Below are 26,159 nucleotides of genomic sequence, written 5' to 3' on the forward strand. Positions count from 1 at the left end.
CTGGACGTGTGGCATTGCCCTGCACAAGGAAGCAGCATGCCCTGAATTCCCACCAACTTTTATGTGTATTAGGAGGGGTCAAGCACATTCCTATGAATAACCCAACCTTTTCTGAGTGGGAAAGGAAAACAGTATAAACAGTCTAAATAAAGAGCAACCTACTGTCCATTGATTGGACAAGAGATAATTTTTTTACTCACTAGATGACCTTGCTCAACAGCATTCTTAAAAATCACTGCTATTTTCCTTGCCTAGCTACTACCAGTCTACTTGGGTGCTGTGACAGTCTTCTGTTCAGGACTTGCACTGACTAAAACTTAACTGGAAGTTTATTGGAAGCTGCATGAGAAAAGTGCTGCCTCAGCGTTAGTTCAGCTTAGGTGCACTGCAACACCCAACTTGGCTACGACAGACACATGTAGTTACTAACTGACAACCACAGCCTTGTCTAACACTTCCAAGTGGAAAATTTAAAATATAGTTTCCATTAGCTAAAGTGATAAAAAACTTCTTTAGACTCTAAATGTTAGTGTTAACATATGTTAAAATATTTATTACAATTCAGATAGTATATTAAAAACCTTACAAAATCTGTTTTGCACAGGCGCAATTTCTCTGCGTCAAGAATTCATTTATATTATCACTCAATTCTTTTATACCCTATGTTGTTCTTCTGTAATCTATTCATAATACAGGATTGGTTTTCCTAGTTTCTCCTAAGAAATCATAAGTCAACTCTGAGATATCGAAGGCTTTGTGAGTGTTTTCTGATGTCAGCAAAGACTGAAGTGCACCGTCATTCTCCCGGCTCTTTTTCAAGAAGTCAGCAATCACCTTCCAGCGAGATGCTTCAGACTCTTCTTCAGCCCACTTGTGACTGGGGAGGAAAGTGGACTGGAGGAGAGGAAAGACAGAGTCATGGTACACCAGGACAAACAGAGACTTCAGAAATTCTTGGTCTCTCTGCAAAGAAGAAAAATATTTAAAAATATTTAAGTGCAAATATGCAGTGCTTTCAAGCACTTCTGCAGAGATTTGCATGTACACAGTAAAAATAAACAAACAATCAAAAAACCCACCCAAATCCAAAAAAGCATTCAGCTAAGCCCCAATTCCCAGGATAACAATGAGAGATTCAGCCTTGCTAAACAAATGTCAATTAGTCCAGATGAGCCTGAAGCTCACCACCAGAACTATACAAAGACTGCGGATTAACAAATCTGCCCTCCAATCCACTTACTTTTCCAAACACCAAAGAGCAATATACAGCCAAACCTTCAGATGCCACCACATTGCTCAAGAGGAAACTTAACACCGCTTACCTTGTCTGTCGCAAAAGCTTCCACACATGGGGGGTTTCTCCAGGGCACCAGACCACACTTCTGAATAAACCTCCCCAATGGAGCACGAGCTTCACAGCATGCAAGAGTTCCCCTCACCATCCTCATACCTGATTTTCAGATATAATCTCTCACTGAAATTTGCCCGAGGCAGCATTGCTGTGTAGTCTGATATTAAAAATTTTGACTTAAGAGAAATCTCAGCTTTGCAACCTTCTACAGCCCTTCTCTCTCTCCATTGTGATGATCTTAACTACCAGACTCCTTCTTGGCCTACATGGGCTAACTACCTGTCACATCCCTCTGCTCCAATACCCCATTAAACTCCACGATACAACATCCAATATCCTCTCTAGTTACCTAATGACATAACTCAGCTACACTAAGAGAAATTATTTCTGAACTATACTTAAGCTTGGCTTAGGTGTACCACAGATGGTCAGCCTTGATGTTTTCACACCCTACAGTGCCAGTTATCTTTTACAAAGCAATCATTTGACTAAACCTATCTTCATCCAAATAAGCCCCTTGTAAAAGGCTATTAATATGGGTTGAGTGAATGGAGGAAACAACACACTGGAATGTTGCAATGGTAAAGAAAAAGTAAAGTGTGAATGCCCTTTTCTTCTTTTATTAATGTTTAAATATTTAACATTCTAAGATTAATCAAGGTAGTCTTAATGACAGCTCCCCCATCCCTCCCTAGTTATATTTTTGTTCTAGAAATAATTTTGTTGGAAGAAGATTTATTAGTATGGAAAACCTGAGGCCTCTGATGCATCAAATTCACCTCAAAACTTCCCAAAATTATTTTCATTCAAGCCTTTGCAAATCTAAAGGAGATCTTTGCACTTTTTAGCTGCTTTGCATTAAGTGGCTTGTGCTGCCAATGTTACTATAAAATAGCAATCTGTATAATGGTTACTGAGAGCCCTTTGCTCAGGGTGTATGTATATTTCTTCATCAAATATTAGTGTATATGGACTTCTTCCCATACCCTCTGCATGCACAAGCTAAGAGACTGTGTTTGCAGAGGTCCCAGGGGAAGAACACATATGCTCCCTGCCTTGGAAGCTCAAAATCCACTTGTTTCTCTATTGCCCTAGGTGGAGAGTTGCACCAATCCCATGCTTCTCAGAGCAGCATGGCTCTTAGCAGGAAATAAGACCATGCTGTAAGTACTGTTATTTCACATTTTGACAGGTCATTCTGTATCCGGGGAGAATGATACCCTCCCATGTAATAACAAGTTTGTAAAACCTAGAGACTAAGAATCAGTCATCAAGTATCAAACACTGAAAGATCCTTGACTGCTTTACTTTAAACAAAAACGATTTGCATGCCTTGTTTTCCAAACACACTAGAAAACTCTCTTCCATGCAAGAAGGACATGCACAAAGTGCTACCTCCTGGAAAACTCACTGTCCACCGAAACTCTTCTAGAAATGTTCCAGAAGCGTAAGCAGTGTGACTGACATTGACATCTCTTTGCTACCCCTGGGAGGATGAATGGTTCATGTCTCAGCAGGTGATTTAGCAGCCGTGTCTCATATAAGTAGGCAAGGAGGAGAAAGAGCTAGCTGTCATGCCAGGCAGCAATCCTGTCATGGGAGTGGCACATCAGAAATCAGGTAAAACTGGATGGTTCTGGGATCCTGAGGAGCTACACATTCTTTGAGCAGACCAGCTTTCATTTCAGATGGATGGTTTTGAAAAAGCTTTTCTGACGCAGGGGCTTTTTGTTTTGTTTTTTTTTGCATAAATGGAGAACTCTCCTCGTGCATCTATTCACTAGCACGCACAATGAATGAAATATCCTTCTGTTGCTCCCAAGAAGTGAAATGCCTAGGATCAACAGCCAATGCCCTTCTCATATGTATGGCTTCTCTTTGTTCAGCAGATAGGAGATAGGACAAGATACAGGTAACCCTGGTGACATGGCCAATTCAGTTCTTCTGCGGCTACCTACCTGCCAAAATGGGAGGTTACAACTGTTTGAAGCAGGGAGATTACAGAATTTGGGGGCCTTTCTCCCACCAGAATGTGGGTGGACTGCAGCTCAGAGGTTGGAGAAGGAAAGATTGTTTTGTAGACATGCATAGCTCCTTTCGTATGAATGGAAAGCTTTCACCAGCCAACTCTTGGAAGCACATCATGAAACAGAGCCATGTTTTGATTATGGACCTATCATAGCTTCCCCATTAACAAACATACATAAACACCAAGACAAAAAGTTACGAGCCAAGACAAAAAGTTACGAGCCAAGACAAAAAGTTACGAGCCAAGACAAAAAGTTACGAGCCAATTTCACAGTCCTCCTTTTCTAGCTTGCTATTATAAATACGGATAAGAAATGTGAAGAACTGCATTTAGCATATCTGTATTTACTAAATATCTCTATGGTGAGAAGGACAGTTAACTAGCAATAACACTGACAGAGAGCTGCTAGTTTGAATTAGATCTAATACATGTCAAATAACCACCTGTAATAAGTTACCTTCTCTGATCTCTTCAAAGTTCTTTCTTTATCCGCCCAAGCACTCTAAAATACAATGTAAAATGTTACATCAGACAGATTGTGGAGATTTAGAGAAGTTCCATTCTTAGCTGCAAAAACCTCTCTTACTGCAGTCCCACAACAGTATATGCTGCTGTTGCAGTCCCATTTTCCTCGCATTCTTCATACCTCCCTTGTGTCATTTTAGGCGATTTAAGCAAACAGCCATTCCAACTGATTTTACAGATGCAAGGATTTTAAGATTTTCAACTATCAGAGCCATATAAATTAAGTGAAGTGGATCTGCTACTTAGAACAATCAATCACAACCCTGGTTGACTTTCTCTACCCTATAAGCATGTATTATTTTTTTAAATCATCCAACCTTCTGCATGTAATGCAACATGGAAAAAAACAAATGCAAAATCATCAAAACCTGTGTAGAACTTTAAAGCCTTTGTTTGATTACTATCCAAAAAGAATAGGAAATAACTAAGTGTTATCGAACAACATGTGGTTTCATGCATGACAGATAAACTTCCTTAACGAAATACTTTTAGAGAAAAAAATATAGCCTAACGCCAGACACTAGCAAGTTTTAACAGTAGTGTCCTTTGAGCAGAAATAACTCAGCTGTTGTTGTCTAGTACTGACAGCTGCAAGGGACTGCAGTGTAAATACAGTCAGTGCTGTTCTGCAACTGCCAGTCAGAAGCTAAGTCAGCTCTTACCTGTCATAAATGCAGTACTGTCTTAGAAGCTGGACAAACACTCAGGTAATCCACCTGAGCAATGTGTTGCTGCAGCTACATGGCTAGTAGTGCTCAAATTAACTAATTCATGTCTTTGCATCCTTTCTAAATGTATTCACGCATTCTCTTGTGATTTTGAAGGTGCTAAGGCACAAGAGATCTGTACATACTTCAATAATCATAACTTTTCCACTGTGTGGCTTTTCCATTTATCACTTCATAGGATAAAAAAGCTCAAATTTTGCAAACTACCTTGAAGTTCTGATGTGTCAGAGGTATTGAACCTTATGTAGATAACATACCCGAAGTGCATCCATCAGGTCTGGCTGATCCATGAGTTGGGGGAAAGTTGCTAAAATAGGATTACAGATTAAATCTGAAAGATAAAACAAGCACATTCAAGGATGAGGAAGAGAAAGAATACATTTCAAGATAGAAGACTAGCTCTCCCCAGCCACCCCCTCCCGAGAAGACTTCAGAGGGAAAATTAGCTGTAACAAGACTCCACAGCAACAGGGAAGGTAGAAGAGCTCTCTAAGAGCTTCATTCTCTAATGAGAGCTTTCTGTGGCAAAGTGTCCAATGGCTACAATCGGAGAGAGAAGATGCACACAGAAGCTCACTGACAGCTTATGAGGAGACACCAGTGAGCAAGAGATCTCACTGATTTAATCTAAAGGTAGTTTAAGATCTTTCCCCCCCTCATTTCTGCACCTGTCTTTTTTATAAACATCTCACATTGTGCTGCCAGTTTTGGATGTTATGAATAAACATTCTTCCCTTTTACCTTAATCTGGCTCATGTTGTGTGTGATTTTATGATAACCAGATAACAAGCGGCATGGTAAATTTACCAAATGGGGCACATCAACAAACTGTGTAGGTCTCCTGCATGCCTTCCAGACTATCCATAGGGTCATAGGTGGGTCCCATTTCAGCTTAACAAGCAGGCTGTATCGAAATCGGGAAGGGCAGACCTGTCTCCCTGTGACTGGCAGGAATCAGCAAGGTGCTCTGTTACAAAGCAAGACGCAGGAATGCATGCCTAAACCTTCAGTAGCCATGGGGGTCTGTCATATTTTAGTCAATGAGACTGGGGATAAGACTATAATAGCACTACAAGTGACATACAGAGGAATTTTGGTCAAAATGTTTTCCTTCTCTTGTGATTTTGACTATTTAAGGTACACTGTTGTTTCTTCATGTTGAAGTTGATCGAAAGTTGAGTAAACAATATGCGTTTACTAATAACAAAACATTTCAAGGAAGTAAGTCAGAACCGACTGCTTTTTGCAGAATATAACTGCAACTTTAAATTGCCTTTTTCCAAAGTTTTAGTTGATTTTTAAATAACAGGAGCAATCTTTTGTTACATCAAAAAAAAAAAAAGCAGAAAATAGTGATGACAGTTAGCTATTGGAACAACTTCTGAAGTACTGGGATAAAGCTTCCACTGTTTCCAATCAAGACTGAATCAAAATGGGTGCAACATAAATAAAGATGATGATGACCTCTGTTGGAGTTATTAGCCTGCATTATAATGATCAAATCAAGTAAGCATGGTGGTTCTCAACTGACCTTTAAAAACTAAGCATTTTCAGTTTCTCTGAGTTTATTAAATACAACATTTATTTAAAGGGTCTGATGTTTCGGACACTGAGCACTCAGGATATATACTAAAGTTCATGAAAATCAGGATAGGAGTTAACTTCTGAGCACCTTTGAAAGGTGAATCTATAATTTAGATACCTAAATATGGCTAGAGATTGTAGGTTTAAAAAGTTAGTATGTGCGTACATAAATTTCTTTGCCTCAGGAATAGCTGATACATAATTCAGTCTGGAGGCGAGACAGAAGAGAAAACACATGAAAGAATTACTTCGCAGTATTGATATAATTCACCTACGGTACAGTTAAGAAATGTAAATATCCTGTATTTCAAATACGACTTTAAAACAGAGAAGAATATAAACTATTATACTTTTATTGAAAGAAAGAGGTAGAAGGAATAAGATGCAGAGTTCTAAATCAGAGCTCTTCCATTTCTCCTGCCTCTTCCTGCTCCATCGAAAAATCAGGAGTTGGCCCTACTGACAGAAAAGTTTGCCTGATCTCTTCCACAACTAACAAGAAGAAACATACGCTAGAAATGAATGAGTAAGTCTTTGTGAATGTCTAAACTCTCATTGCATGGGTGGTGAAAAGGAAACATTTCCAAATAATCCCTTTATCTATCCACATAGGAGTGGGGAGTGGGGGGGGGGGGGGGGGTTGATGCAAGTTTCATTGAAAACATTTCATTCATACTTCACAGCAAACAAAACTATTCTTGCAGTTTTTGCATTCTGCTGTGGGAACTGAAGTCAAACAGAGCAACCCATTAGATGCAAGTTGAAATATTACTAGTTTGAAATGCAAACACACTGGTGGTAGTGTGTTTGCCAAGGTGAGAGGTTGTTTTCTTTTATCAACACGGACAAGAGGTTTCATTTTGTCCCCACCTGTAGACTGAACGTTGTAATACTGAGACCCTCTACACAGAGAGCGTGACTGCCTAACCACGTGAGATGGTCAGACCTCAATGCCAGCACTACTAGGGGCACAACTCTAAGAGGACCCCATATCAGTGAGAGTTTCCCCTGCAGGCCCCTGTCTAATCTTATGAAGGGGAAACTTTGGAGAGAATAATTCTCTTTAAGAACCTGATCTTCCTCCTGTTGAAGTCCACCCGCTCTCTATGCTGAAGTTCTTCTCCACAACAGTAATTCTTACCGGCACTTTGCATGCTTATTCTGTCTTTCAGGAGTGCATCACCAAGTATTTGTCGATAAAATATCAAGAGATGGATGTAGCACATACTACCAATTAATGTTTCTGGCAGCAAACTATTGGGGGAAAAGAAGGATAAGAAGTTGAGATTTTTATTTAAAACTGTCCCTGCAAAGCATTGTTCTCCAAAACTTGAGAGTAACAACAGATTCATGAAGATACCTGTATTAGCTCCTACTGGCATCTTCACGAATCTACCACAACTTTTGAAGATATACACGGGTTCAGCTATAACATTAAGCTTTAGGGAACACAAAAAAGATTGTAACAGGGCACAATCAATTCCTAAACTGTAGATTAGCTTACAGAGCTATATATGCCCACGTCCATGAAAGCTCTGAGGTTTATAATAATTCTCTGAAGGTTTCATTTAAACACATACACACTAACTTAACATGAAAGCACTGAAAGCATTTTCCTGATTTCCAGAGCCTGGGCCTGACTCCTGCTGCTGCAGTTTTCCCTCTTTTCTCCCTCCCCTCCTCTTTTCTTCAAAGCTTTCTCCTTCACTTTTGGAGGCTTTTTTTTTCCCCCCAACAAAATAGCTCTAAGCCTCAAACAGAGGTTGAGTACAAGGTGAAGGTGACACAAACCTCAGAGTCATCCATAGCCAGTGTTCCAGGGATCTCTGGGACCATTCTAAATTATCTGAAACACTTTTTCATTTTGTTGCAGCATAAACAAATACTTACTTCAGGATGTCTTTCGACTGCATGCTTAATGACCTCAGTTTCACAAGAAGTGCAGGCTGCTTTCTGAGTGTTAAAATTTGATGAAAAACACTGCCACTTGCTTGAGAAATAAACAGCAAAGCACAAAATCAGTCATTTTGAAAGAACATTCAGAATTATATAATAAGAATGGACACTTAAATTTGTAAGAAATGTTTTGCTGAAATTATATTGGTTTAAGGATGGGCTAAAGACCTGAAAGAGGAATAGAGTGCCTGAAAACTTTTCTGTATTTTCCAGTTATATCAACATTTGGTCTAATATAAGCTATCACCTCTCTCTAGAAAGAGTGGATTCGTTATAATATACATGGAGTAAAGTGGAGATAGGTGTCTTTATTTGAAAGGCAAAGGCCCTCTACAACTTGCAGCAATATGTGTCACTGACAAATGGATGTTATTACAGCTTCCAGCGAAAAGCCATGGCACCTCCAGTGTAGACACAAGCGATCTGTCATCTGAATGAACTCTTAGCAAAGTTTCATTCAACACAACAGGGAAGAACTAGTGCAAATGCTCTGTAGCATTTTTACGCACATGCGGAACATACACATTCACTTAGTTGATGATATGGGGCTTGAGCAGCAGTGCAGGGCTAAGGAGTTCCTTCCTGCTTGCTTATTCAGACCGCATGCTGCAATCATCACCTCTTCAGGCAAGCTCCTTCTCTCTTTTTGGCGAGCTCTTTCCATCTAGCTCAGTTCCCTGCTGCAGTTCACTGCATAGCCCATAACCTGTTATGTCTGTCCCCCATCATACCAGGCACTGTACAACAGGGACAGAAACAAGCCGGTCTGACTTGGGAACTCTACAGACCAATTTTATTGCTAAATTTTGTACCATCATCCAGCAGCCAAGAATTGTTAAGTGTGATTAAAGAAAGAATTGAACACATGTATCAGAAGTAATCCTCAGCCTAGAAACACTGGAAATTACAGAAATATTGGCACTGACTGACAGTTCTGACACCCATCAGCCCTAACAATCAGTCTAGGCATCTCCTAGGCAAAGTGTCAAAATGGCAACACATTACACAAAACCAGGCTGTAGTAAACACCTGCTAATGAGAGCCCCAGCTGAGTGCTGCATGCTGTAAAATAGGTAAAGCATTTGTTGTATCACTTAATTTATGAAATGTTTAGGAGAAACCACACCTCTTCTTGATACTGATGGGTCAACCTCAACACCTCTCTCGTAGGGAGTACCACCATTTAGTAGCAGCTCATGCGTTCTGTGAAAGGAGAGCAGCATAGTTAAACTAAAAAATATAGGTGAGAAATGCACCACGCTGTTCTCCAAGAAACAAACCAACCTGCTATTTCAAATAAAGAAAACACACACGGTGCTTGCAGTTAATACTAATATTTTATGTGAACTGACTAAGCCCAATTACTAAGTAACCAAAATTCAAATGATAAATCTGAAATTGAGTTTATATTCATACCATTCTGGAAAAGCAGTTGGACAAGAGATGCTAACGTTACAGGTACAGCCTTTTTGCCTAGTTTAAGTCCTAGGAACTAATGGTTACTGCACCCTTAAGGATGGAGCTTTTAGTCACTGAAATGTATTTTCCAAGGTGAGAAAGCTAGCCAATCTTAGTTTGGAAGTGTGGAGCATTTTTAATATTAATTTCTTCGTCTTGAAGAGCGAAATATTTTTAATATTAATTTCACATATTTCACACCTAGGTAAAAGAGCAGATTAGAGATGGTGCAGCTGTTCCAGTGGTTGATGTACTGTGAAATGAAGGTCTAATCTGGTTTTCTTCTTCCAGTTTGGAACAACTGTCTGTGGCACTATAAGGGCATATAGTTAAAACACAAAACCGTGCTCTAGCACTTCAGTTAGATGGACAGCACAGTTTTCATTACAGTCTTCCTGGCAGTCTTTATCTCTTTGTATTGATTGCAGAGATAATCTAGAGAGCAAGACAGTACGGTAGGGTGACCTAGCAGCCTTAGTACAGAGACTGGATATCCCTGCTACAAAGAAGAGCGGAGAATATTTAAGAGCCACGTGCAGAGGTTAAACAGGTTCAATGGAAAACACTGAAGTGATCTAAATAAAAGCTATATCATACCCTATGGATACAAAAGAGGGGTGCAAATTAAGTTCACACCATCAGTGCAAACAGCATCTCCTACATTTAATGTTGCCTCTCTCTTTTATTTACCATTCTCTGAATGCCAAAAGAAACCTACAGAAATCACACACACATAGGTCAGGTAGCTAGAGAGCAGCATTAAAAAGGACACTCATCTTTAATTTTACTTAATGTTTTAATATCATATAAAAAAAGCTCTTAAGAACTCCCTACTAACTCAGACATTTCCATAGCTTTAAAATTCTATTGAGGACTATTTTTAAATAAATATTAACCTGCAGCATTTCAGACCTGCATGTTGGTTCCAGGGAACACTTTTCCCACGCAAACTTAGTTTGTTTGAACGTACATTGTGTGTGGAAGCAGAACCAGCATTCTCATGGGGAGATTCAGTACAACCTGCATATTAGACTGCATAATTATACCTGCCCATACCAATGTGCAAGAACTGAAATATGAACTTTACTCCTAGCCTAACAAGTATTTATACTAAAAATAAGCAAGACAACAATATATTGGGGGGTGAGGGGGATGAAGGGGAGTGAGAGGGGAAAATCAAAACCAACTTACTTGGAAGGAACAGGCACTCCATCAGAAGTAAAAAGCTTCAGGAATGCCCAGCCACAACTTAACTCTCCTCTTTCACCTGTAGACTAGAAAATAAAAGAGCAACTAATTTAATCAGCTAAACTGGAATGAGTAACTGAACCACAAATAACTATTTAGAATATCCCATAAAGAATTTCCCTTAAAATGGTAAAAGCCCCAGATACATGGTAAGCAAATGCTGACAATGTCACATTCGCAGGCATTTGAAGATATTTTACCAAACAGCAAACATTTATGCTGAAGTTGATCATTAATAAACATATTTAAGAGACCAGAATTTATAAAGACAGGAAGTACACACTTAAGATAATCCTAAGTATATCAAGCTCCTGAAAATAAAGAAATCCACAGATATAAAGGTGAAACTCCCCAAATCTGCAATGATGTTCGAAGTAAAGGAAGGAAAGAAGGAAGGACAAAAACAAACAAGCATAAAAAGCTCTTGAGCTCCAAGCTTCTCAGTACTGCCACTGGCTCTCTATATATCAACCACTATTCCTCATCCTTAACTACAGGTATGAATGAAAAGAAATAATATATCAGTACTCCCTTAATTGCAACTTCTCTGTCTTTTCAGAATTCCACTGCCCACCTTTTAATATCCTGCTTGCTAACCTCATTACCCCATTTTCCATCCTTCACCCAGGATTGACTTGACTGGCAAGATTCACCCAAGGAAGATGATGATAATAATGAAAACTTAAGTGTTCAGAAAGAAGCTGCAAGAACGCTCCAGTCAGTCTTGTAAACAAAGTGGCTGAGATGTTTCAAAGGTCAGTCTCTAAAAAGCGAGCATCTCCTCCAGATATTAATGTTTCTTATGCTCTTGCACGCATCCTCTATTATATTAATCCTTACAAGAAAAGGTGCTTCATTATCCATCAAATCACTAATCATTGCACTTTTCAGGAGCACACCCTAGATGGATAGAAGGATATAGCTGTATCAACTGCAGCTAGAAACCAATGTCCATACTATTTAAACAGTTCAAATTTTAGTTTCTGAACAATACAGCAGAGCAGTCTGAAATGAATCACACTGTAAGCCATTCGATTGGAAGAAAGAAACAGAAAAAGCACTGAGGGAATGATGAGAAAATTAGCCCTTCGTGATCACACTACATTAGATCTTTGACAGACTAACAGAAATTACTTCGATGTAAGTATAAATATATGCATGTGCACTAATTAGAAAGTCTTCTGATTTCCCAATATTGGCTAGAGCTTAAACTCTTCAGAAACCAACATCTTTCCTCTTTTTCCCAAAAGCCGAAACAAAGACAATCTTGTAGTAAGCTAGAGATAATTCAGCTATGTTTCCATTTGGGTCTCACAGTTCAGTGTTGAGATGCTGCAGCTTAAAGGAGAATTGAGGACAGCAGATTCACTTTATAAACATGTACTTGATTTATTCTGCAAGTTTACACACTTACATTGCGAATATAAGTGATGCCAAGTTCAAATAATATGCCAATGTCTGAAGATGAAGAATTGGACCTGACAAAACAGTCACCATCCAGCAAACTGGGTAAAATGCCTGTTACCTAATACAGGAGGGGAAAAAAGTAAATATGTACATATTTAGAAAATTCTGATTTTTAAAGTCATTGAAGACATCAGACTTTCACATAAGATTTTAGACCCGATTCCATGATATATAAGAAAAAGTGGTGAGCATAGAACCAATTTCAGTTGAATACCCTGCTCCTCTTACTCTTTATCTTGCCAAGCAGCACAGCTATGCTAGCAAGGTACCTTTTTTTTTTTTTTTTTTGGTGACAAGCTCTCAAAGAATTTTAGATGTCAAGAAGCATTTAATTCCCTCCAAAAAACACAGCCACAACCCAGGTAAAACATGATAACTCTTACAGGTGTGACTGTGACCTTACACAACAGTTGTGGGACAGGGCACATGCTTTATTTACGAAATCAAAGCAAAAGCTCATGTGAAGTTGCCAGTCTCTTCCCTTCTCCATGAACACCATCTAGTGTGAGCCCAATATCGATTCATACTTAACCAGTGCCATCTGCTGGATCACCAGGTCCCCCTGCTGCTTTTTCTTCTACCTACTCCTTTTCTCCAAAGTGTGCGAGGTTTTCTGTTGTTGTTGTTTTTGTTTTTAAAAAGTCTGTTCAACCACTGTTCAAGGTGTCATGGCTACAGGCAAGGAAGGCACTAGCACTTCAGCTTTGCTAAAAATGTTACTTCAGTTAGTCTGAATTCACATACTTCAGCAAGTCTTTTCTCTTCTAGATGTTCATTTCGGTTCTGGTAAAAACAATGATGCCTAGCCGCTTGATTAATAGGCTTGAGATCTAGAGATGACTAGTTGTAGGTATGTCAACAGTTTCTTCCCCCAGAATCCCTTGACTCAGGAGAGAAACAACTGTTGTTTTAATCAAGCCAAGAAAGGTCCTGTTTAAGGGACAAGCAAACAGTGCTACGCATTGCGATTTGCATCTGCTCTCCGTAGTTACTCAGAGGCTAAGACAGTACATTCACAGTAAGACACTTAGCTACTGAAAGCCAAATGCTCAGGTACAGTATTGACCCACTGAGAATTCCTTGTAATACATTTTATCTCAGCAAGAAGGCAAGAAGTAATAGATAACTGCAAAAAAGAACCTGTAAATAGATAGTTACTGGCTATGTCATTTCCTGAGCTAGATACCTACCCTTGGAGAAAAGGTCCATGTTTCGGGATTTTTAGGTTGCCATGTAGCTCTTACTGTATGAATGTTACTGAGCACCTAAAACACGAGAGCAGGGAAGAATGCTAAGACAAGTTTTCCTGGAAAGCTATGCAGCTTTAAGAAAATGCAGTATTATCCAAGATTAATCCAGCTATCTGCATGCAACAAAAATTACACTTGTTCTTCAACTTCATCAGATACTTTCATTTTAAAGGACTACAGAGGAAAATATTCTCTGAAGCCATGCACAGAATCACCAGCAGAGTACTTTCCAAGGATTCCTGCTTCATGAAGTCCAGTAATGGAGTCTCTTTTCCCCCAGGAGCATTCAATGGAACAGAACAGCTACACTGCCAGGTTGTTAGTGGCAGATTGTGTGATAAAAAGTTCATCTCTGCACACACAAAGGAGCACAGAGGAACAATAGCAGGAAGGAAACCTGAGTATTACTCTGACCCAGCTACTCCCAGGCCCATCACAGGAGAGAATCAGCCCAAAGGCTCTTCTCTACAAACACTGAGGCACAACAGCAGGCCCAGGAACCCCAATTATACACTCAGAGAAATGGAGCCTGCTGGAGCAGTCACAGAAGAACCATCAGTCTCATGGGCTGGGTGTGACACCCACCACAGTGAGTCAATGGCAGAGGCTCTCCAGATCACCCTGCAGACCAAAACAGGTTAAGGGGCCTAAGGGTAAGGGACACATTGTGGCATGCAGCAGAAGAGCATTTGGAGATTGCACCAGACTTACTGTGGAATCTTTACGGGAGTAATCAAAGGTGGGAAAAGAGAGGGACCAAGGTGGTTCAGGCAGGAACAAGGGTGAGAAAATAGACAGGTAAGGTGATAAATGGGGCAAGTTGCCTGTAAACAGGTGCTAGTCAGTATGCTTGTCTGGCCATACCCTGAGCCTGATCAGTAGTCTGTCCTGTCCTCTCATTAAACTCCATTTCTCATTATTTTCCTGGGTGAGGGGCTCTCTAATCTGTGTGCATGTGTGTGTATGGAGGCCTAAGTGCGAGCAACTGGAGTCAGACCATGAGTCACAGGGTCCTGCATGTCTGGAGCGCTAGCAACTACAGCGAGTGAGGATGTGTGTATCAGTGTGTAATCACAAACAAATACCAAGCCAGACTAGCTAGTGACTGGGCCTCGAGAGCCCGGTGTGCACACATGCATGTGTCTCTAGAGATGTTGGAGTCCACAGGAGAGTTGGCTACTAGAGGGACCAGAGGGTTTAGGACAGCTGCTAGAGAGACTGTGGGGCATGACGGTCAACTGAGACCCACACGTGTGTGTCTCTTTGAGGGAGGCAACTGAGGGTAGGAAGGATTTAGGGGCCAGTCACCTACAGCGTGCCTGGCTGGGTTGCATGTATGTTCATGTGTGTGGGTGAGGAGATATGTACCAGCAGCTGGAGTGGGGCTGCAGGCCTTGGGGGCTCAGATGTCCAGGTACCAGCTACTGGGGATACTGCCAAATTCAGCAACCCCTAACAGCTAGAACTTTGAATTTTTGTTGATATTTGTATTTATCTGAGTTTAAAGAAATTAATTTTTCCTAAAATTATATCTACTGTGGTGTGTATGTCCAATGATTTACACAAACATCATTAATTTATATTGTTAATTTCTTTACTATATGCTACACATTTTCAAAAAAGCTGTTTAGATTTTATATAGTTATGAACAATACATGAACATTATGTTTCTTAAAAAAAGAAAAAAGTTTAAATTATTATGCTCCAAGAAATGAGCTGAAAAACACCACAGCCTTACTGACTAGATTGGGTTATCAGCACATGCATAGTATTTTCAAAAGCAGCTAAGGAACTTAGGGCTCTTTCACTTTTACTGAGACTACAGTTCCTAAGGAACTCCTGAAAGATCCTAAAGCATTACACCTGATCAAGACTTTTTTTGATAGCTAAGCAACTTACTCGATTGCCATCAAATAGACAAAGTCGAACATGTCTACTGAGAACCTGTATGCTGACTCCTGGGACAGGAATCATTTTACAGCTCCATAAAGTTATAATCATGGATACTCGAGCTGTTCTTCGATGGATCTGAAATGCAGACAACAGAAGAAAGATTAAATCTTTCGTACAGGCTCTTCCTGTATGTAGTATCATTTTTGTGTTTGTTTATTAAGAAGATTAAGTGCAGTGTTCACTAGACTGGATCCTTCTACCTACAAAGCTGGTGAAGCACTAGCAGCAAAGTTTTTTCATAAGTCATCTTCAGCTCTCTTCTAAGTAGATTGCTACAGATATTTAGTGCAGCAGATAAGGAAGGAAGGGAATACTGCCATGAGTTTCTTCCCTAAGTATTTCAGGACTTATCAGCAATTACAATTTCTGCACTGTTGTTTTTCCAGAATTATTTTGTAAATAGTCTAACAATGGTGCAAATCAAGATGTAATCATGAGTCAGAATGAAAGAAACCAAATGAAATGAGTGATTTTCACAGTGACTTACAGAAGTTCAGGCTTTAAGAACTCAGACTTGTCAGCCATGCAGATCTGTTTCACCCCAGACAGGAAAGAAATCCAGAAGTTCAAGATGAAATTCTTACATAAGACTCAACATGACAATTTCTCTTGATTTTTTGCCTGTTAATATGAGTGTGATAACATCTCCTGCCTAGGGAGTCTAGACTGACATCAAAGTAATCTATAATCTGTTTCACAGCAATATCTACCCACTAATATGACATGGTTTTTTTAGATTGCTAGTAATTCATACTTACAGTTTGTTATTTCCCTCATAACACGACAATATCATAGCTTCCTCACTAGTAATACTCACAGTATTTTTTTCAGAGTTCCACACCAAGTCTTTGAAAGCCAGTTGGGAGGGAGTAAGTTCAGGCTGTATAAAGTAACTTGCTCGAAACTGATTACCTACAAGATGACAACATTTTATTCTGTTATTTGCACTCCATCCCCAATTCCTTTATCCTGAAGGGATTTGATTTTTAAATTTCATCACAAAGGAACAGACAACATTTCATCTATTCCAAAATACTTCTCACAACAGAAGGAACTTTAAAAATTCTTAAATTTTCTATGACCTTTAATGTCACAAAATGAACAATGCCCACAATTCAAATGTAGCTGAAGTCCATTAGAATATTTGACTGGTCCAAATAGAACTATGGAGGCATCTTCCAAAAACGCCCTTTAGAAAGTGCAAAACAATCTGTATGCTTTCTGCAGTGTTTCACTCCAGAAGCACAGTAATAAAATCAAGAAAAAGAGCTATTTTTGAGTCAGCTTTAAATGAATAAAAAGACATGAGATGTGCAATAAGTTCTGTGAAGAGACTTCAAAGCACTCCAGAAAAGAAGGGAGGAAAACTGTATTAAAAAAAAAAAAAAAAATCCATTTCTGCAATGTCAACAGGAAGTATCCTCCAAAGAGGAAAATCTTTGAAGTCACTAAGAAATTTGTTATTGCCTTCGTGTGGCCCAGATCTCACTCAGATAAATAAAGACTGAATTGGAGAAAAAGGTGGGGGGGAGTGTTTTCAGATTACTTAACCAAAAGTAATGGCAAAAGAAAATCACAGATGCTTAAGAATCCTGCACTGCAATTATTATGAGAAAATCTTACCTTCTTCTAAGAGCTGGAAAAGTGTGGATAGGCGGAATCCTGCAGGAACGGCTCCCATGGTTGCCAATATCTCTACCGTGTCATTCTACTCAAAGAAATTTTTATATTGGTATTCCTGCTACTACATAGCTAATTCTGTTCCAATTTACAGCTCTCAGCCAATATGAAAGGCCTGGGGCATCAGTCACATCTTCTAATATGAAGCTAGTTTGGCCTATTCCTAGAAACATCCTTTACTTTGTTTTGTGTATGACCCTAGGCAGATTTCCACTTTGTAAAATCCCACTTCCATTTCAGAGAAGCACCGTAGCAGCCAGTTACAAAACAAAATCGCACCCTTGCAACAAGAACTGGTGAAGCACTACTATGGCAAAACAACAAAAGACATCTCATTTGTGTCTTCATTCAGACACACAGGCTGGACTGCAGCCTATTTCTAAAGCATTAGAGAGCCTTAACTTTTCTTGCTAGAGAAAACAAGCTAGAGATGCTCATTAAAAACACTCATCTGTACTATAAGACAAAGCATTTGGAAAAATACCAAGCTTAAATTACTATCTAAGAAATATACCTACCTCTGTGACAGCTTTTCTTACAGCACTCCAGTGAGAATCTGTCCTGAAGGAAAAATATTATTCTTTTATAAATGCATCACCCCCATGTGGACAAAAATTTTAAAACTGAATCCATGTGTTTGTCTTCAAATACCAGAAGCTTAGTATCTCAGATAGATATGGTTATTAATAATGACATACTTCCAGCTACCGATATTAACTGGTAGAGTGGCTCATGAGCTGTAACATGACCCAATACATGACCCAGTCATTCTTTGATTATATGAGACAAAAAAAAAAAAGCAAACCAAAGCAAAATTTCCCCCCAAATGTAGGAAATTATGTCTCCAAACTGAAATTAGTAGAATAGAGAAAAATCCAAGTGTCTCCTTCACTGAAAACACAAAGAACCAAATACACTGGTGAGGTATTCTCATTGTAAGTAATGTACTGCCATATTTAAGGAGAAGACAGGGAGAACAACTTTACACACATTTGCTTTTGCATCACAACATTTACCTTTTTTTAATTTTGGTTCCATCTGCTGTTTCATCTTCCACCTCTATCTGCTCTTCACTTTCCTCTTCTTGGCTTTCTTCGTCTCTATTATAGACCTGTAATTCAGATTCAGAAATGGAAGGTGTTTGCTTTTGTCACAGTTTTGTTTTCTTAAAAAAAAGCATTCTCCCACCATAGCATGCCTTCACAGTTTAGAAGGGGAGTTTTTCCTGTCTGCAATAACCCATCACTCCAGAGCACTGTAACTGCAGAACAGACCCCTTAGTTCTGCAGCTACAGTAAGGGACCAGAGTATTTATGCAAGGGCATGTTGAACAAGAGAATGCATTTATAAAGCACTCTCTTTAAAGAGAAAAAATGCATCAGCATCATGAAGTACAAAGTTAGCTACCCAACACAGTCTTTAGTTACATTCTAAAAAGCTCTGTTCCACAATGCAACGGTCAGACTAGCAGGACTCAATTGATCCAAACTGTGTACCCCCATGTAAACGTCTGTCACAACTGCACATTGGATGTACATGCACAGTACGCACACTAATGAGTGTAAGCTACTCTCAATAATAATAAAAAAAAAGTTACAGAACTTCCAAATCTATTTTTGAAAAGGCTGTTTTGTGTCAAATTACAAAATACTCCACCTTCCATATGAATTCACATTTCATATGAATCATGAAAAGCATGAGTTATTCCATAGCACAAAATTCCATATTCCAAGGCCTTCAGAGTTGACCTTTAGTGACAAAGATTATGATTTTCCTATTTAAGAAGCTTCTCTGCAAAAATCACGTCATATCAAAGATCACATCACATCCTCACAAGGCGCAAAAATATTGTTTTTGCTAACTACCTACCTCCATACACACACAAACATGGTGTTATTTGAAAATAACTGGCAAAATAGCACTGTGTAACCATGTAAGCATTATGATCAATTTTATACAGCTATTATATCAATAACATATACATAAAATAACAGAGATTATTTTCTAATGGAATAAGGCGACAGCACACTAACCGCAAGATAGGTTTTAGGAACGAGGCCTCTCTCCCCTTCTGAATTTTCAGCTACCCACCAGCCATCGGCCTTCTTGTCATGTATAACCAGGACTTCACCTTTCTTCACCATCGGAAGAAGAGACAGAGACAAAACACAACCAACAGGTAACCAAAACCCAAGTATTTCAAAAAGGGTCCCAGACATAATTGTTATTCAAATTCATCCCATAACACGGATCAGAGACTACCACTAGACTCTGCCACTACAGAAGACGGCAAAAGGACACTGGACTCCACTAGGCCAACTGTACACTGGGAAAACCCATTTCTCCCCAAATTCTGCAAGCAAATGGCTGAATCCCAGCAGCATAGGATTTAATTACAGTTACTGCTTAGTACAGGATTATCTACAGTAACAGAACAGTGAAAAAAGACTTTTAGAGACATATTTACTTTAAATGTGAGGTCCCCTTCTTGCTGTGCGTTAAAGTTTCCCACTGCAATACATTCTTTAACATTTGGATCATCCAACAATTGATCTTCGTCTTCATCATCTGCCTCATCACTGTCTTCCTCCTCACTACTTTCTTCATCACCATCATCCTCTTCATTTTCATCTTCTGTTTGAGCATCCTTCTGATGCCCCTCATCTCTATCCAAAATAAAAAAATACATCAAATTATTACAATTTTGTTTTTTTTACAGAACTTCTCAAAATTTCTCTGAAAAGCTTGCAATATGGGCTTCTCCACAAGTTTATTATCCAGGTATAGAATTTTCATTCCTGCATTTTGCTCTCCAGGCTGATCCAAAGAAACTTCAAAATCCCAGTGGTGTTTCATCCCTAAAGGCAGACACCACAGTGCGATCACTCCTCTCAATGGCCACGGGTTTTTTTTCAGTCATTAACCATCCTTAGAAACATCCAGCAAGTCATTCTTGGCTGCACCAATAAAGCAAGCCCCACATGAACCAGCTCTTCAGCACTTTTGTTCTTGAACAGTCACATGCACTGTTACTTATGGAATACTCTATTCTGTCTCCCCCAGTCTCTTGAGAAGCTCTCATTTTGCATTTCTTGATTTTATAGCCCTACTACTCTTTCTCTTCATCTTTTTCCTCAGTGGAAAAATGGCTCCAGCCTCCAGAGGTCTTGGTGAAGGCTCACTTTTGTGGCACAAATGTCAGGTGCAGCACCTCTCATTGCGCTGCTGATGCTCCTATGTTTTTCATCCTGCAGTGTTCTCTCTGCCATCCAGCTATGAGAAAATATGGGTTACACCAAATAAAAAAAGAGAAACACGTCAACAGGAGAAAGTTTTCCAGAAGAAACAGACAAGCATTAGGCCTTACTTCAATATGTGGGAGGACCTTGGCTTAATTTCTCTCAAAGTAGGCACTGCCTGGTGTTAGTGCACCAGTAAGTATGCACACAACTTGCGTGACCACACACAGAAAACATCTTGTCCATTATTTTTTAAACTCTATGTTAAGATAACAAAGGAGACGTACTAACAATATTTCAGGGTACTTTCCAGCCTCACATGTACAATTCTATGAAAGTGCAGATTATATTTATTTAAGCTACTTACACAGTATAATTCACAGTCACATTATCCTGATCCAAGATCAGAGCAAGTTTCTGCAGCTGCTGAGAGAGTTTTTGCAATAGTTTTTCTTCTTCCTCTTTCCTCTGATTATAACTCCCTACAGGTGCAGGTTCATCAGCCTGAGAAAGAAGAGTATAATAAATTGCTCAGAGAACCAAACGAAGCTAAAATTCCCCCCAAGAGTTAGTTTTCCAGACATGTCTCAACAGGTTTCACCCTCCTGGGCTGCTGTCGTCCTCTGTTCAGTGACACCTCTCTTGCCCTCTTACTCTGCCAACATGAAATTTCATATTAAATTTCAAATCTGCATTCTCTGCTCCCAGTATAACACATCTGGTTGATAAACATTTTAAGCTCAGAATCTGTACATGATGAAGCATAAAAAAAATATGCTTTATGTAATATTTGTATTATGCAATATTTGCACAGTCTGCAATCAAGGGTTATGCAGTGCTAGGCATTGCTCTTGTCCTGAGGCACCTAAAATCTAAAGACATTGGTGTTCTCTGAACATTCAGTGTGATGCATTTTCAGGAAAACCATTAGCAGATTTCTCTATGTACTTACCTTTTTCAAATTCTGAAGTACGTTTGTGTTCTCCTCTACAGATTTCTTCAGCTCCATGCATCTGTATTGAAAGCAAGACAGATAGACTGTGCTGTCTTATCTCTGATAAACACATAACCCAAATCACCCATAATCTCTGAAATTTGTAGATTGGACTTTAACACAACTGTGTGCACATACAGCTTTACAAATACCAATACTTGCCCAAATGGCAGCTCATAAGCCAAGAATGTAGTGCTTCTTTACAAGAGGTATATTAACAAAACTATTTAAAATCGAAGCATCAGTAAAAGATGTAGAACAGAGAAACAAAATGAAATTGTCATCTGGCCTTCACAATTTCTTGGTGACAATCAGATGGTCACATGAGAATCCTTGAGGAATTGAAGGATAAAATAGCTAAACTGTTTATTATCTCTAATGTGCAAACGCTCACTTGAAACTATCTCTGTCTTTGAGGACTGGAAAGCAGCTAGTGCGTTGCTTCAGCCTGAAAAAAAGAGATGAGTGAGAAGGGGCAGGACAGAGATCTGCACGACTATGAGAAAAATGGAGAAGGCAGATGGGGAACTGTTGTCTGCTGCTTCTTCCAATGTAAGGATGGGAGGACATGGAGTTAATTTACAGGGGCTAGACTCAAAACAACCAGGAGGTGGTTCTTTCCATGAGATGTAGTTAAACCCTGCAACTCCTTGCCAGTAGGCACTACTAAAAATGTGACTTCACAAAAAGATTAGACAAGTTCATAGAAAAAGATTAATCAACGGATATTAAACACAACCAGGGCATCTGAGTGCAGTGGCATGACCAAGGCCACACCTGAGACGATCAGACACAGGGAGAACATTTGGGAGGTATTTACCTGTATGATGTACCTCTATAATGTTTGCCTACGCACTTACCTGCACTCACATTATTTCACAGGCATATGCCAACACACACCTAACTCTGTACTAGGCCGACTGCTGACCTAGCCCACTATGGTTGCACTGATCCAGTACTGACTCTAAGGAAAGGTGCTGGGGTTAATGCAGGTTAGTAGCACAGCAGACTGCAAGTTGCTCAGGGTGGGACCTGTGCTTTTCTCAAATGTTCCACGGTTTTGGTAACACCAGGTAAATAGCAGCCTACTAAGAGATTCTGGTGACTCCTCTTGCTAAACCCAACACCAGCTGACACAGCAGGAGACACTACAGATTTGAATAGCAAAACAAAACCAAAAAATCTTTTCCAAAAGAGATCAGAGGCCTGTGCTCCACTTGCCTTTCACAGCACACAATGCCAGCCAGCTTGACCAGTTTTGTTGCTGGAGAAACTTCAACAAACTACAGCTTCGTAGAAGGGAGGAAAACAAACCAACATAAACTGCACATAAAACTCACAGTTACTTAAGCTTCTCTTTCCCTAAAACACATCTGCAACACACTGCTACAGCTCTGTGCTTTTATTCCCCCCGCTTAACCGGTCAAAATCATCTGTGTAAGGCTGGGCTATACAATGTGGCAAGGCTAGCAACCCTATTAGAAATCGTAGTGGCTTTACTTGGAAATGGACATTACCATGCTCCCTCTTCTAATCTTTTTTAATCTTGCACATTATAGACCTGTCAGAAATATTTGTTTAGCAGTACTAAAACAAAGTGGATTTAAAATGTGCCTGCAGTGATAGGTTTTCCAGTTAACAACTATGACATTTTTTTTTCCTTCCCAGGGAATATGGAAGGATTTCATCCTCATGTGCTTTTTCCACTCCATTCCTTTCCAAGGGGCTGACCTCAGATCTTCAGCCCCACTTGCACAACTTCCAGTAATGCCATGCTGATGTAGGAAGTTTAATTTGTTTTTCAAGAGCACAGATTTATGAGAAAGCAAAAAAAGATGGCTAGCGTGCGTGCACAACTGAGGGCTTTGCTAAGCTCTAAGCAGCATTAGGGTAGAGCAGTAGGTAGTGCCTAGCAGCACAGGTACTTTATCCACATATGCAGAATTCAAATCTAAAAAGCGACAGTACAGCATCATGGTGACATCACTGATATTCTTTTTAAAAGTGAAAATGAGACTTGCTAGTGTAATCTGCATGTTTACACATATCTAAATAAATAAAGAATGGCTCCTAGGTGGACTTCTTACAGCTACACACACTACTTCATGCATTAAAGGGCTTTGTTATTCAGAGTGGCCCAACCTCGCAGCCACTGGGGTAGGTTCATGTCTCACCCCTCTGGGTTGTGTCAATATCGCAGCGACACAGAAAATTGATGCCTGGTAGCCGATGAGCCACGGATTAGCCTTCAACTGCCAGGGGAGCATCTACCGTTTAAAAATCCACTCCCTGTCTTCTCTTGCTAAAATGCAGGTGACCAAATGGATGGGATCTGTAAGCTGCCAAATAGACCGCAGTCGCGTAGGCAGGACTGTGCACTCCCATAGCCAACACAGGGGCAGCGCCTGGGCCACCAAGCACCTCATCCTGCAAACGTTCAGGGACACGGCTGGCTCTACGGCCATTTCACGTCCTGCTGATGTGGCGGCTGCGCCCGTCGTGCTCCCCGCGGGGAAAGGAGGGCGATGCCGGGGCGTCCGCGGCCCCGCAGGGCGGGGACCCCCCCCTCCCCGGGCCCAGGCGCTCCTCACCTCTGCGACAGCGCCTTCCGCTGCCCGGGCGCCGAGGCCGCGCTCTCCGCCCGCAGCGCCGCCACCTGCAACACAGCAACAGCCGCCGTCAGCCGCCGCCCGCCCGCCTCGCCGCCCCGCCCCGCCCGGCCCGACGCCGCCGCACCTGCTCCTGCAGCTCCCGGCTCCGCCGCTGCACCCGCTGCAGCGGGCCCCGGGCCCGCCGCCCCGCCATGGTCGCTAGGCAACGAACGCCGCGGCGCGAAGAGATGGCGTCACGCCCGGCGCGCTGCGGACACGCCCCGCCGGGCGAGAGGCATGCTGGGAGTTGTAGGCCGCAGGCACGCCGGAGGGACCCTCCCCAGGGTCAGCGCATCAAACCCCACGACACGGTCCCTGCTCTCAGGGACAGCCAGCTGGCACACGGTTGCTCACTTATCGTCAGGGAGGCGCAGTTAAGCTCTTGCTACCGGGCACACCTCGCTTATCCGAGTCGGACTCGGTGCCTCCCCACGGCGACCGATGCCCTCTTTGCTGCCACCTTTGAGAGGGTGGACACCTGAGCGCCCGTGTCAGTAAGGAACGTGGCTGGGATTTCATGGGTCCCTAATGGAAGGTAGATGCAGGGTCCTTCCACAGGGTCCCACTGTCTCCGGACAGGGAGGCCCAATATCCACCAGGGCTCACTGGGTTTTTTTTGCTTCTGCAGCCTTCAGCTCCTCCCAGGGACGGGAGAAGGGGTTATTGGTGCACGGAAGTGCAGTGGGAGTAGCGCCCTCCTGTTTCCTCTCCCCTTTATCTAATCTTGTTTCCTGCCCCACAGGGGACACATGCCGAAAGGAGTCTCTTAGATTAGCAATTGTCCCTGTCTGCCTGTGTGAAGCAGCTCCAGGTATGCCTCGCTGCAGCGCTGCACCCCATAGATGGTTTCTTCTTTCCCTTTCTGCCTGCGGGGTGGACTTCCCTCCCCCCTTGACTGCAGTTCTGACCACCTTCCTTATCGGGGTCCAGGATGGTGGCACAGGCTCATCCTATCCCATTTCCCATCCATGAGTGACCACTGGGTGTAAGAGGTCATGGGGAGGGGTCATTGCTGCTGCTGAGGGTCCCGGATTACCCTATTACGCTGTCGACTGCGCTCTATCTCCTCCTTAAGTACACCTTCAAGGCATGTGGTGACCCTCTTATCAATGGTTTTAGGTACGCCGGGTCCACTGGATACGATATAAGCAAATGGCCTAGCCATCCCCAGGCGGCCTCATTTACTGCCTCAGTCAATCCCACTGAGGTGTGGATGGGGATCACTAACAGCTCCTGCCTGCTCACAGGGATCAATTCCTCCCACCCAAAAGGCAGCCCGGGAAATCCGAGAATGCAGTGACCCCCCAGCAGAGCAGGGCAGTCAGGAGGGCCTTCCAAGAGGAAAATTCCTGGTCCCCAGAATCCTTCTGCCTCCGTCCCATCCAACACTGCCCTATCTCTTCCCAGTTTGTTTATTCTTATTCCCCACTATGTCTCAATTTCTCAGGCTTCCGGGAGAATTCTTCCTGGGGACTCGCTAGCTGTAAGGGGTCAAACGGGATGGTATGAGTAGCCTCCCGCCGCTTGCCTCCTTGGGGGTCCCATAGTGATTTCATGTTTTACTATGGGGGCTATCCTTTTTATCAACAGATCATCTTCCATATCTCCTTCCCCATTCTCTGCAGGGCGAGGCAGGGGTGTTTGATCATTATCTGGATCAAACCAGATGTCCCCATCCCAAGTTTCTTGGCGGGTGAGCACTCGGCATATTTTGACAGGGTCAAAAGTTTTAGACTGCCTCGCCAGCATCACCTCAAGCTTCTCTTCTATTGCCCTCCCTTTATCTAGTTCAATCTTCAGTCGCCCATTGGTGTGATCATTTTCTATCTGCAGTAGCAGACATTGTTGTTTTGAGGCCTCCAGTTCATTTTGGAGGGTAGCTGCTCTTTATCTCGCTGTTGCTTGTAAGCATAAGCTGCCTCCAAACAAGCCCCAGCATTTTTAGAATTACACCTTTATTTCAGCCATCCTTACTCTTACCCCTAGCTAAGTCTAGTTGCCTTTCCACATCCCCCCAATCATAGCAATGATTGTGAACCCAATGGG

General features: G+C 41.3%; 1 protein-coding gene across 5 annotated transcripts; it reads right to left on the minus strand.

Moving 5' to 3' along the window:
• Nucleotides 1-526: 526 nt before the first annotated feature.
• Nucleotides 527-24,314, minus strand: NPHP1 (nephrocystin 1). Of its 5 annotated transcripts, XR_010388667.1 has the most exons (21): nucleotides 24,199-24,314; nucleotides 24,054-24,118; nucleotides 21,421-21,481; nucleotides 20,836-20,972; nucleotides 19,697-19,895; nucleotides 19,263-19,364; nucleotides 18,246-18,340; nucleotides 17,748-17,790; nucleotides 17,173-17,257; nucleotides 16,367-16,461; nucleotides 15,496-15,624; nucleotides 13,537-13,611; nucleotides 12,294-12,404; nucleotides 10,823-10,905; nucleotides 9,300-9,376; nucleotides 8,108-8,207; nucleotides 7,359-7,471; nucleotides 4,891-4,964; nucleotides 3,838-3,882; nucleotides 1,323-1,450; nucleotides 855-963 (listed from the first exon to the last, which is right to left on the minus strand). XR_010388667.1 is itself a non-coding variant. In XM_064510058.1 (20 exons), the coding sequence occupies exons 1-20, from the start codon at nucleotides 24,265-24,267 to the stop codon at nucleotides 685-687; spliced, it is 1,968 nt and encodes a 655-aa protein (XP_064366128.1). In that variant the 5' UTR covers nucleotides 24,268-24,314; the 3' UTR covers nucleotides 527-684. The 5 variants fall into 5 exon arrangements, 4 of the variants coding, with proteins under 4 accessions (XP_064366128.1, XP_064366127.1, XP_064366129.1 ...); XM_064510058.1 differs by lacking the exon at nucleotides 1,323-1,450 and having other exon boundaries at nucleotides 527-894; XM_064510057.1 differs by lacking the exon at nucleotides 1,323-1,450 and having other exon boundaries at nucleotides 527-963.
• Nucleotides 24,315-26,159: the final 1,845 nt, after the last annotated feature.

Source organism: Dromaius novaehollandiae, chromosome 3 (assembly GCF_036370855.1).
Source record: "Dromaius novaehollandiae isolate bDroNov1 chromosome 3, bDroNov1.hap1, whole genome shotgun sequence".
In the NCBI taxonomy this organism is placed as follows: domain Eukaryota; kingdom Metazoa; phylum Chordata; class Aves; order Casuariiformes; family Dromaiidae; genus Dromaius; species Dromaius novaehollandiae.